Genomic DNA, 12500 nt, shown 5'->3' with positions numbered 1-12500 from the left:
GAACACACACATGGACAAGCATGTAGACATACCATTTCTCATACACACACACACACACACACACAGACACACATACACACCATTTCTCGCTCAAACACCCACACACACTCACACACACACACACACACACACACACACACACACACACACACGCGCACAAATGATAATACTGACAAATCACATACCACCTTGGGGCACTCACAGACACACACTTTACTAAAATACACGTGGGCACACACACACACACGCAAACATTAAAACACTTTTAATCATAACATATACACTGAAAAACACATCACAGTACTTGTATCCATGTGGGGGAATACACACATGCTAAATTCTAAATATGTGGACACAAACACACACGCACACATACACACACACACACACACACACACACACACACACACACACACACACACACACACACACACACACACACACACACACACACACACACATACACACACGCACACACACATACCCATACTGCAAACGTATACATACACAAAGACACAAGCACTAGAACATCTATGCTGTGCTCACAGACCTGCTTACATGCCCATTAAAAGCTCTAGTCACTACTTGGACTACTGCTGCTATTCATACTCCCACTACTGGTCGCTGGTTCTCCTCCAGCTCTGCTGTCCAGATGCATCATCGGACCATTGGTGGCATCTCAATCCTCCGCTTCAATCTCCCCCAGATCTTGTTTTTTCTCCAGTTCTTGCTCTGACCTCACAACTCCTCCGCCACAAAGGCGATCTGACCGCTACTGATTAGAGTAACAAAGGCAGTCGGCGAGGATATCTGCGCTTCCTCACTGTACGTCGAATTGGATCACAGCGAGAAGGGCGCTGCTCCCCCCCCCCCCGCCCCCCACCCCCGTCTCTTCTCCTCAGACAAACGGGTGTTGAGCGCGGAGCGAGCCCGCGAGAACGGGGCCTGCTGAGCCAGAGCGTAATCTCTGCAGCTGGGTGGGGAGCTGAGATGTTGCACGATGGAGAACAAAGACGAGGAGGGCCCAGCCTGCTGCCTCCGTGGGGATCAGGAGACGCCTGAGCGCGGCCACTTTGGTGGGAAACACCATCACATGAAGTATACAGCCATTGGTCGAGGACCGCAGTGAGGGAACATCAATCTCTTCTGTATCTTCGCCGACCTAGTAGTCCTTGTTTAATACGTTTCCTAGCATTGTTTGGATTTTTGTATCCAGGGGAGAGCTCTCCTCCTCCTCCTCCTCCTCCTCCTCCTCCTCCTCCTCAGTGTAATCCCCCCGTCCCCACACCCCCTCCTGCCTCCGTCTCCAGGACCCCGCGTGCGTCCATGGGTGGAAAAGAGTCAGTTTTGATTACAAAGTAAACGGCCCAACCCTGGACAGAGGAGAAGGGGTAAGGGTGGCGGGGGGGGGGGGCTACATGCTGATAAGCATTCTATCAGCATGATTTATGCAAATTATGCACATTATTCCCCTACAGGAATCTCTCTTCTCAAACTGCCAGGATAAATTGCCGGAAATTAGCCATAAAATCCAGCGTGCGGGCAGGCTAAGGTGAAGGCCGTGGAGGAGCCAAGGACGCCGGGCTGCCGTGGTTACGCTTGGTCTGGCCCTGCCATCCCCACCCCGAGGCCCCCCCCGTCCAACCCCTCATCCTTAGCCTCCACTACGGCTTGGCATTCATGGCTGTTAAAGAGCTCCGCTCAGACAGAAGCACTGCGAGCCGCCGCAGAGGCCTGACGCGTAGGGGAGCTCAGCCAAGCACGCGACGCGCGCGCAGCGCCCACCGGGGCCCAGACGCCGTCCTCTCCCTCTCCGTCCCTCTTCCTTCCTTTTCAACCCTTCTCTCATTTTTTAAATGTATTTGAGGTTTTATTGGGTCATTCTTTAGTTTTAAGGAATGTAGGCTAATTGCTTGTCACTCAATTCCATAAGGCGTTGAGGATTTAAAATATTTTTATATATATAATATAGATATATTAAGCAGGTGGTTTGGGCAGGGTTTCCCATAAACCTCAAATTATGATAGAGATACCAAACCAGCGGACCAATCAGGTAATGGTTCAATACTAATACTTGGTATATGATACAGGTAACCTAAACAACAGCGCAGTACACGCCCCTTTTGTCAGGCCTTTCACTGTCACATCTGTGGTTTTATTTGTGTGGGCGCAAGTGTACTTATTTGTGTGTGTATGTGTGTGTGTTATTCAATATTTTGTGTGTGTGTGTGTGTGTGTGTGTGTGTGTGTGTGTGTGTGTGTGTGTGTGTGTGTGTGTGTGTGTGTGTGTGTGTGTGTGTGTGTGTGTGTGTGTGTGTGTGTGTGTGTGTGTGTGTGTGGTATTCCATATTTGGGTGTGTGCGTGTGTTTGTGTTATTCAATATGTATGTGTGTGTAGGTGTGTGTGTGTGTGTGTGTTATTCAATATATGTGTGTGTGTGTGTGTGTGTGTGTGTGTGTGTGTGTGTGTGTGTGTGTGTGTGTGTGTGTGTGTGTGTGTGTGTGTGTGTGTGTGTGTGCGTGCGTGTGTGTGTGTGTGTGTGCTTTTGTGTGTTATTCAATATTTGTGTGTGTGAGTCAAGTGATTCAAGCTGTAATTGTGTCATCTTCACGTGTTTTCCTGCAGTGTGGAAGCCACAGTTAATGAATGTGAGTGACTGGAGACGGCTCCTGTCTTCACATTAATGGACCTGGAGAGCTCTACTGAGTGACCATCAGCCTAGGTGATTTCACACATAATCATCAGAGCATGCCTCCACACAAGCACACACACACACCCCCCCCCACACACACACACACACACACACACACACACACACACACACACACACACACACACACACACACACACACACACACACACAGACTCACACACAAACACACACACACACCCACTCACACTCACACTCACACTCACTCACAAACACACGCACACACTCACACTCACACTCACACTCTCACACACAACCACACACACATACAGACACACACACACACACACACTCACTTTCACATACAAACACACGCACACAGTCATACTCACACTCACATACACACACACATACAGACACACACACACAAACACGTACACAAACACACGCACACACTCATACTCACACACACACACACACACACACACACACACACACACACACACACACACACACACACACACATACAGACACACACACACACACACTCACACCCTGCTTCACTTCATTCATACACACACATACACGCACACACACACACGCCCACACACTCTGAATAACTTCATTCATACAGACACACATACACAGTATCTCACTCTCACACTTTTTCTCCCTTGCTCAGACACACAAACACGCATTGATTAAAAGCGTGGATCATTTTTTCAAACTTAATGTATATTCAGTAAGACAAAAGAATCCTTAAAGTTTCTCACTGGTATCCAGGTAAACGAGGCCCACATGGTCAGACAAAAATTCCTTTGCTCCTGACCAATTTCTGTAATAGTTGAATTCAATTATAAAATGATGACGTCAGGGTTTTACAATATACGTGCACATGTAAACAAATCATCTCCCAGCCAGCCCCAATGTTGATGCATTCAAAATGAACAAAACATCTCCAATGGGTTTGTACCTCAAAGCAACACCAGCACCAGGGAGCACAACGCCTGTCTTTGTACCCTTTCCACTGCCACACAATTGTAACTGTTGTTGCTGTTGTGGTTGTTTTTCGGTCTGCTGTTTCAAAACACTTTCAGAAAGCTGTATCTGATTCCCAAACAGCAGCAAGGCCTCACCACAGAAATCGCCTCCACCCCAAATCCACAATCCATTGTTGTTGCTCTTGTTGTTTACCCGGAATGCTGAGCCCCATTCCCGAACACAGTACCCAGTTCTACCCCGGACAGTTGCACCAATCACAGACCTGAGGCACGACAGGTTGTTATGCCCGGAACATAAAAGAGCATCAGATTACGCCGCAGAGGAGACTGTCCGCTGTAAACAGGGATTAGGGGATTACAGCCGCGCGTTGAATGTGATTAATATGGAGGTGGGCTGGATGTTGAGGGGTTGTTGCGCAGTAATTGTATTTCCGAGAGGATAATCGCACATTACTGGGTCACTTATTGAACACTGTGAGAGGCTTTGGGGGCGAAACGCTCCACCATATGTTTACTTGACCTCCAGGAAAACAAAGAGGGAACGCTCTGGTCTGCTGCCCCGTTGGCTCACAGGATAGAAGCTTTCCCTACACTGCAAAACTTTTACAAGTATTGACAGCAGTTTCCCCAGTATGGCACTGTTTATTAACGGTAATATGACAGTAAAATCTAAATATAGTAGATTACTTTTAGATTTCGCTGTCAATTTAGATCAAATTTTACAGTGAATATTATTATCAGCTATATTAACGTGTATTGAAATGTATATATTTTTCTCAGCAGATTTAATTTGAGTTAGATTTAATAAACTGAACTCTCTCCCAATGAATAACCTCCCTTTTCATATTTAAAGGCTATTGCCATATTTGGGCTTTCGATACATTTCGATACATAATACATTTTTGGGGATTTGATTTCATAACATTTCAAATGTAAATTCATTCAGCTTTTGCCCCTCAATTGTCCAACGCTGTGGAGCGTCTCCCAAAATTATTTTAAAATAAAACCAAACAAGTGATAAATAATCCAAGTTGTGCATTAAGCATCGCTATCACCAGCCTGATAAAAGTGGATTTGCTGCAGGGTTGATTTGCTGTCTCAGCGAATGCAGGACATATTTCTGGTATACTAGCGCCTGTGACAGAGCTTGGGCCATTCAATTGCTACTGCTTTTGTCTGCTACTGATAGGGAAAGGTCAGTTCAATCCAATCTACAGTGCATGTATATTTTGAATTTCCATGTTTATCAATCTCAGGCCTCCATCACTGGTGTGTTACGAATGGGGGGCCCATGCCTCTTGATAGGGTAAATTGGATATTTTATTGTTCATGAAAAGGAGCATTTGTTTTTTTATTTATTATCTTTCTGTTTCATTCATGGCTGTCTTGCTGTGAGTATATTTAAGATAGGTTCCGTTTTATTGTATTTGAAGAAATATCGGCCTACCGTGTGCTCTAGGCTACAGGCCTAATAGACAGCGGGTCTGGGGAGGTGCCCCCCGGGGCGCAGGAGGGGAAATAAACAACATGTCAGGTTTCCACGGTTTCCTCTCTTACACGCTTAAACTCATATATTACTTCAAAATATGTCTCGGTGTATTGGGTTACACGCTCGTAACGACGCCCATCCCTGTGCCGTAGGGGCGGGAATCACACTGTAAAATTCAACTGTATTAATTTAATAGCCATACATCTTTTTTGTCCAAACGGCCTTGTTTGTGTTTCCGTTGGCGGCTGTGGTTCGTCTGCCCCCCACATATGGCTCCGTCCCCCCCCTGGGGAATCGCCTCTTCTCGCCTAATGTGTATATTAGTATGGGTTAAATGCTCCAGTCAATTGTGCATTAATGCACATTGCATAATTAATTTCGGCTATTTGTGAAGTCTCTTAACAGGCCCGGGAATAAAGCGGGATCTTTCATGCATGAAGCCCCAGGTTTGTAAAAATAACGCCATTTATTTTTTCTGGACTTTTTCGTTCATGAAAGAAATGGGAAATGGAGAAAGAGTTGAGAGCTGTGTTTTCTGAGCACGGGTCTCGCCGGTCGTGATGGTGCTGACGGTGTGAGGGCCGCGGTGGACGTGATGGATCAGACGGGACAGAGTGTGACCTCAGAGGAGGTGAGGTGGGCGGGACAGCGCTGAGGTCTGGCCCACTGTCACTCTGCCTCACAGCGGGGGTTAATATAGCAATTTCGTTTCATTTGTTCCGTTTTCCACACTTTGTTCATATAAACGGCTGTCTAAATCGTGTCCCCGAGAAAATCCCTTCCTTCTTCGATCCTTTTTCGTGTTGCAATGCCCTCTATTTTATGTTTAGGCGTTCCCTGCAGCGCTGTGAGGGGTCAGGGGGGTCAGGGAAATATTGGAGCAAATAGTTATTGTATTACAGGCGTACATTTTTATTTGTTATCTTCCTTAAATTATATTATGTTCCTGCAAAAACACATGAATTGTTAATTATTGGAAGCATCGCGTCTGTTGAATGACTTATAAAGTTACTCGCCTGTTTCAAAAACGATAAATCCTTATCGTTAAAAAATATCTACACAAAATAGGTTGTGTAATAAATCAAGACTCGCGTACAGGTGGAAATTTAACAATATTTTCTTTGAGGAATGGCTACATATTCATAATGTCTGAATTATAAGCCTATTCCTCCGTCTTCTTGCAGTAACGCCTTAATGGTTTAGTCGTAATATAATATTATTTAATTCTCTGGTGTTCTTTAACTCCAACCTTAAACTCGTTTTATGCTACCGACAAAACATTCACACACCGAGGGCCAACAAATAGTTCAACCGACGCTTCAAACTTAAAAAGAAGAATAAAATATACAATTCTAGAATTTAGAAATATTCTCAAAAATAATGTTAAACTGCCTTTAGGTTTCTCAAATGTTAATCTAATGTTAATCCTCACTATCTCTCTCCCTGTGGTTGGGGTACAGGGTGAACAATAGGCGCGCACCGTGTTTTGATTAAAGAACAGTGGCGTAATTACCTGCCTTAATCACATTCTGCTGCTCTAATTGCCTTAACGACATGTTTCATTAAGTGAACCAAGGTGTCGCCCTAGACCGTTTTTGTATACAATTGTTTTCAGATTAACACGCAATCACACGCACCGTCATGGAAATGGTTTTAATTCCTGATGATAGCGGTGATTCCTGTTTTGTAACTCCGTAATCCTCCGCCCCGGGCGATCCTCATCCTCCCGTCTCCCGTCTTCAGCTGAAGCCTCTCATCACTTAGAAAGTTACCGATGTGATGGAGCGTAACGCGTCCCGATTTCGCACCTGCTCTGTTCCCGACCCTCATAATGATGTACGACTACATGAGCTTCACCATCAATAACTTTCACATTCAAATAAGGCAAATAATTAAGAGTCCATAATACATATTTGCATTATAAAGGACAAAACTATTTCAGAATGATTCTTAATTTAAATAAATGAAAATGCTAACCCGTAGGCCTATGTCTATTTATTTAGTCAGCACACGAACAGACAACAGTTCTGTTGTTCAAAATATTTTAATAAAGCTTTAAACACTGAAACACATACAAATGGCCCTCCTCGACCACATAGAGCCTCGTTAGAGCAGGCCTATCTACAATATGATGCCCGACCTGACGCCATCCATCTTAATCGCGAGTGCTCAATGGAAATTTACAAATAATAATAATAATAATAATAATAATAATGATAATACAGGCCTGTACAGCAAAATGTAAAGAAAGTGCCATGCTGACCAAAACAACCACCTTGATGAGTTCAAACAGCAGAGATATAGAAGGCCTGATGAGTGTGTGTATGTCGTTGTGTTTTGGGCCTATTGTATCACAGTGTCGACAGACTTTAAAATGGGCCCTGCGCAAATATCAACACTGGTGCTTTTGTGGTGTCCGATTCATTTAAACCACCCAATTAAGTCTTCCTCTACAGTTTATTAGTTTTGTCCATGACATTCCTCTTGGGTTCTTCATATAAAATCAAAGGGTCATGAAACAGGCCTATACCAGTATAAGCACACAGCACGTCTCTGAAGTGAATCAAACGAAGCAGCGAAGGTGAGGTCGGTTCATAATCCATGAGCTTGTCCATATAGCCTAAAGTGGTCAGTGAAAAACAGAACCAAAGGAAAGGATCAAAGTATAGTCAGGTCACTCAGATATCCAGAAGATTGACAGCCGAGCGAATGATCAACAACTCCCTCTGTCCTGATGCCACTGTCCTCATATACTGTTTGGTTTCTCTGTCACTCACACCAGCACTTTAAGGATGTATTATATACACAATCAAGTTTTGTCTGAACAAAAAAGCGCTTCTGAATGCATTTGTAAATATTATAAAATAATTCATTAATTTTTTTTCTCTAGCCTATGGTGACCAACAACCAGCACGGTGCCCCCAGATGTCCCCCGTCCCATCTCCAGATGTCCCCCGTCCGACGGGCTTTGCGCGTCTCTGTTCTCGACTGTGCTTGGAGTCTCTGGCCGCGCGGTTATTCAGCTCGCTCAGGGCTTGTCCGTGCACTGTTTACAGAGGCTGGAGGTGACGTTGTTGAAGAGCGCACATTTCTCAGGGCAGGATGTCGGCGGCACGACGGTGGGGAAAGGGTACCCGGGCGGCGGCTCGTATGCCCCTAACCCGGGGGGGGCCGCGAGGGCCGTGGTGGCCGGTATGGAGGCGGCCGAGATGGCCTGGCCCTGATTCAGGTAGGCCACCAGCCGCCGCATCTCCTCCAGCGCCTGCGCCTGCATGAGGATGTAGTTTTTGGCGAGCAGCAGCGTGGCTATTTTGGAGAGTTTCCGCACGGACGGGCTGTGCGCGTACGGGATAACCCCCCGCAGCTCGTCCAGCGCGTCGTTCAAGTCGTGCATCCGACGTCTCTCGCGCGCGTTGATGTTTAGCCTCAGCGTTTTCTGCTCTTTGTTTTTCTTACCTCCTTCGGGTTTCCCCCCGCCGATCCGCGGGTCAGTGAGCAGAACCATGTCGCACCTGTCGTCGCTGTCGTCGTCGGGGCTCTGCTCCCCGCCACTGCTCTCCGCGGCCGACGTCCTGTTGCCGCTCTCCCCGTATTTCACACACAAAGATCCCGTCGGCAGACCCAGCGGGCCCCCTCTGCCCCCCGCCAGACCCCCCGGCTGGATCGGGTCCGAGTCGGTCCCGTCAAAACAGCCGATCGGTGACTGGCGGTCTCGAGCTTGAAGTTCGAGACCCACGGACGACCGGAAAGGGTCCATCTTCTTGTTGGACACGGCGCTCAGAGTTTTGTGGAAAATGTCTGCTGTGCCGTTCAAGTTCATCCTCCGGTCCATAGCCTGCTGTACCCCCCGCTGCGTGGACTAGTGTGGTCTCGGGAGTGGAGGACGCCTCTTAGAAGTTGGTTCTTCCTGGTGCCCTGGAAGTGTTGCGGTTCAGATCTTGAAGTCTTCTCCAACTTGTCACTGAGGTGTAGAAACTAGAGGACTCTCCAATAATACGCGCTGCTCGCTCTGAGCTCGCCAGCCTATCGCTGCTTCTCGGATCTCCACGGCGATCACAGTCACACCGATACGCCGAGTCTTTACATCATTATCTCGAGGCGGGTTATTAGAGGGGAGTCGCCTATTGGGGCAGAGCGCTCCCCCCTCTCATTCTTTATCCAATCAGGTGATCCTTTTAATTAATGCCATTTAAATTGTGACAAACAATACCGCGCGTAGCCCCTTTTCTGTGATCTCGCCTGCAGATCTGTGCTGACACCTGACACTCTATCTAACCCAATAAAGTGGTTATAACTAATACTTCATAAATTAATAACTTTCAACGGCTATTCGGGTGAGCCATGTCCAGGGCGCACATGAAACCCATATGAGGTAGACCTACTTTAAAAGCTAAGCCTATGATTTAAATGAAATTCCGATATTAACATTTTGCTTTGATGTGGGAGAGGACATCACGACCTACTCCATGTAAAACCAAATGTACCGTTTGTGCTCTCGGGTTATCAATATATCCCTCCAACTGAAGTATTTGTGTGGTGACATATGGTTCTTACAGGTAGTAGAATTTGGTAGATTCAGTTGTTTACAGAATCAAAGTTCAAAATAAATATCATTTGATGCTTGAACTCTACAATGGGCCCATGCACCGAGTGGCTCCTGCATGCGTTTAACGCTGTGCCTGTGCGTAATTACGCACCTTCGCCTTCAACGGTGATTGTCATCAGAGCCATATATTGTTTTGTTTTGATCATTTTGCAGTAGGCCTAGTACTAAAATTGATTTTCTCCAAAATTTATTTGAAGACTTATTCTCTTATTTTTGAAGTCCGATTTTAAGCTCCACGTGAACTCATGCTCTTTAGAGAGCAGAAAGCAGTTCGTGATCAAAATAAAGCTCTACTTGCGAGTATGTATCGCCATCTACTGGAACGGAGTATACATTACCTTTTCATAAGGCCACAAATGAGGACGTTCAAAGGTTACCACCAGCGAGTGGGTAAGCCTCAGTGAAATAAGCTTTGGGTTTCATTTTGATAAAATAAGGATTCACAAAATCCTCAAATAAGGATGATCTGTTCGCCTCTGGGGACTATTGAGTTAAAATTGCTTAACATTGTGTTTACTTCTTACGGAACACAAAGGGTTTTCTGAGCGAAAATAGATGGATTCCAGATGGGTTATTATAAAGCCTTTTTGTCTTGAATAAGCCATATTTTTAATATTCTATGTTATATTTTTTACTTATGTCCCCCCACTAATGTTCCCTCCACTGACCCTGCGTCCCCAGCCCCTCAACCTGACCAGATGGAGGTGGTGCTCCACCCTGTCTCTGCTCCACCCAGGGGCCGCCTGAAGGGGGTGCTGGTGCGTGGTCGCTCCTAACGATGCGTTGGATAGAAGATTCTGCTAAAGTAGGGAGCAGCGAATCGTCAGCACAGGGGGATGAGGATGAGCCATCCCTACGTAGTCATCAGATGGAGGAGACACCGCCTCCTCTGTAACTCAGGGCTGCCGTGGTCTGATGGCCTGGACGCTTGTTGACCACCCCGCCATCCCTTCATAAACCTGCTGTTCGTGAAGGGATGGACAGACGCCCTGACACCCTCCTTTACGTACAGACGAACACGAATGGCTGGGTTCAATCATCGTTGAACGTGTCACGTCAACCTACTTTGACGAGAGAATAAAAGACCTGCGAGACATGATGAAAAATGACGTTCCCGAAACGTTCCTCGACGTTCCAAGGTCAATATTTCTTTCTGGTTTCACCTGTCATTTGTGGCATATTTCCCCCTCCTGTTACCGCAGGCTCCCAAGGGCCCGGGCGGGGCCCACGCCCGGGCTCCTGAGGAGTTATGAGCGGTAAGCTCTGTCAGAGACAGCCGCTTCATCCTGGGCCAGCCAGGGGAACACCTTCATGGCCAATCAGGCCGGGCTAACGAGACACGATGGTCCGGAGCTGGCCATTACGCCCGCAACCCTCGCCGCCTCTGTCAGCACTTTGCTAATCGACAGCCGACTCTGTCGGAGGAAGACGTTCATTTGACTTCCACGTCAACTACCTTTTTTCCACTCCCACAGAATGTGATCTCTCAAGGTGATTGAGTGATGAGCTGCTTGAAACCCAGCCAGATGATAAGTCGGCTTTATGGCTATTCTGCACCATTCATGCCATCATTCAGTCATTTAGCAGGCACTTTGAGTAGGAAGCCACTAACATTGACTTCAGAGACATGTCGTTAAAGAGCAGATAGGGGTTAGTCTGTCTCAAGGATGCCTGTACAGAGACACTGGGATAGTTGGGATTGGACACGGAAACCTTTGGTTGGGCGTCAAATCCCCCCGCCGATCCATCCCTCTTGTTGATTGTTGTTGGCCTTTAGTCCAAGACCCTGGTCCAGGCGATGCGCATCCTGGTGGCTGGGACACTCAATTACACTCAACTGGCATTCTGCAGGTCTTTAACCAGGCTGTGTTCCAGGGACACCCATTCAATACGCCTTATTCACCTGGTGGCCGTCGGTTCCACCTTGGCTCTAGACCCAGCCAGCGTTCACAGCCAAGAAGGAACCAAGATTGCCACTAAGTAAATAAGTTCCATCACCCCTATAAAATACTCTGCTTTATCTGAAGGGGTTTTGCTGTGGCCAACAAGAATCCCCCATTCCTATACCGGTGCATTTGGGAGACCCAGGTTCAGGCTCAACATAGGATTTGGGTTTGTTTTGGTTAAGAAAGAAACTAGGTAACGGGCAAATACCCTGCTAATGCATTGAGGCATCCAGCAGTAACATATGTTATTGTAACTCAAAGTATTCTATACTGTCCCAACTCTAAGTTTAAGTCAAAGTTGAATGCTTAATCCCTAACAATGAGTGATAAGCGCTGTGATATGATAAGCTTTCTGGAGTGTTTATCCACATGCTGTCCACTTAAGGTCCTGACATACCAACCCGATTATCAGTTGTTGGACAGTCTGGTGAGCACGTTGGCCGGAGTCTCTTCGATTTGTGCTTTGCGATCGGCCGTCGTTAAAAGCCGTCGTTGATCTTTTCAAGCCCAATTGCACATGATAAATCGGCCATGACCAAATGGCCTTTTCTGCCGACGATCGGCAGTCCGAATGGTGTGTCAGGGCAATTAAAGGCCTAACGAATCTTTGGAGATTGGAGTTCAAGCTACCGACCACCAGAGGGCAGTCACGTCGTGGTGATGGGGGCCCTTGCGAGCCGCAAGGAGCAGGGAGGGGGCGGGGGGGCGCGGGGGGCTGCCTGGCTGCCTGCTCCTCGACAATCACTAGAGATATCAATCCGATTCGGTGTTCACCATGATCAATTTCAATTCAATTTCATTGGGAGT

At 46.8% G+C, this 12500-nt stretch overlaps 1 protein-coding gene across 1 annotated transcript; it reads right to left on the bottom strand.

The window, feature by feature from the left end:
* Positions 1-7166: 7166 nt before the first annotated feature.
* bhlhe22 (basic helix-loop-helix family, member e22) lies at positions 7167-9223 on the bottom strand. The gene has a single exon (XM_060045217.1). It carries the CDS (start codon positions 8971-8973, stop codon positions 8170-8172), a length of 804 nt encoding a protein of 267 aa, XP_059901200.1. The 5' UTR covers positions 8974-9223; the 3' UTR covers positions 7167-8169.
* Positions 9224-12500: the final 3277 nt, after the last annotated feature.

This window comes from Gadus macrocephalus, chromosome 23 (genome assembly GCF_031168955.1).
Source record: "Gadus macrocephalus chromosome 23, ASM3116895v1".
In the NCBI taxonomy this organism is placed as follows: domain Eukaryota; kingdom Metazoa; phylum Chordata; class Actinopteri; order Gadiformes; family Gadidae; genus Gadus; species Gadus macrocephalus.
This window is presented reverse-complemented; position numbering and strand designations above follow the sequence as displayed.

Excerpts from the sequence above, each read along its gene's own strand:
- bhlhe22 (XM_060045217.1), bottom strand. The coding sequence starts at position 8,973 with ATGGACCGGAGGATGAACTTGAACGGCACAGCAGACATTTTCCACAAA.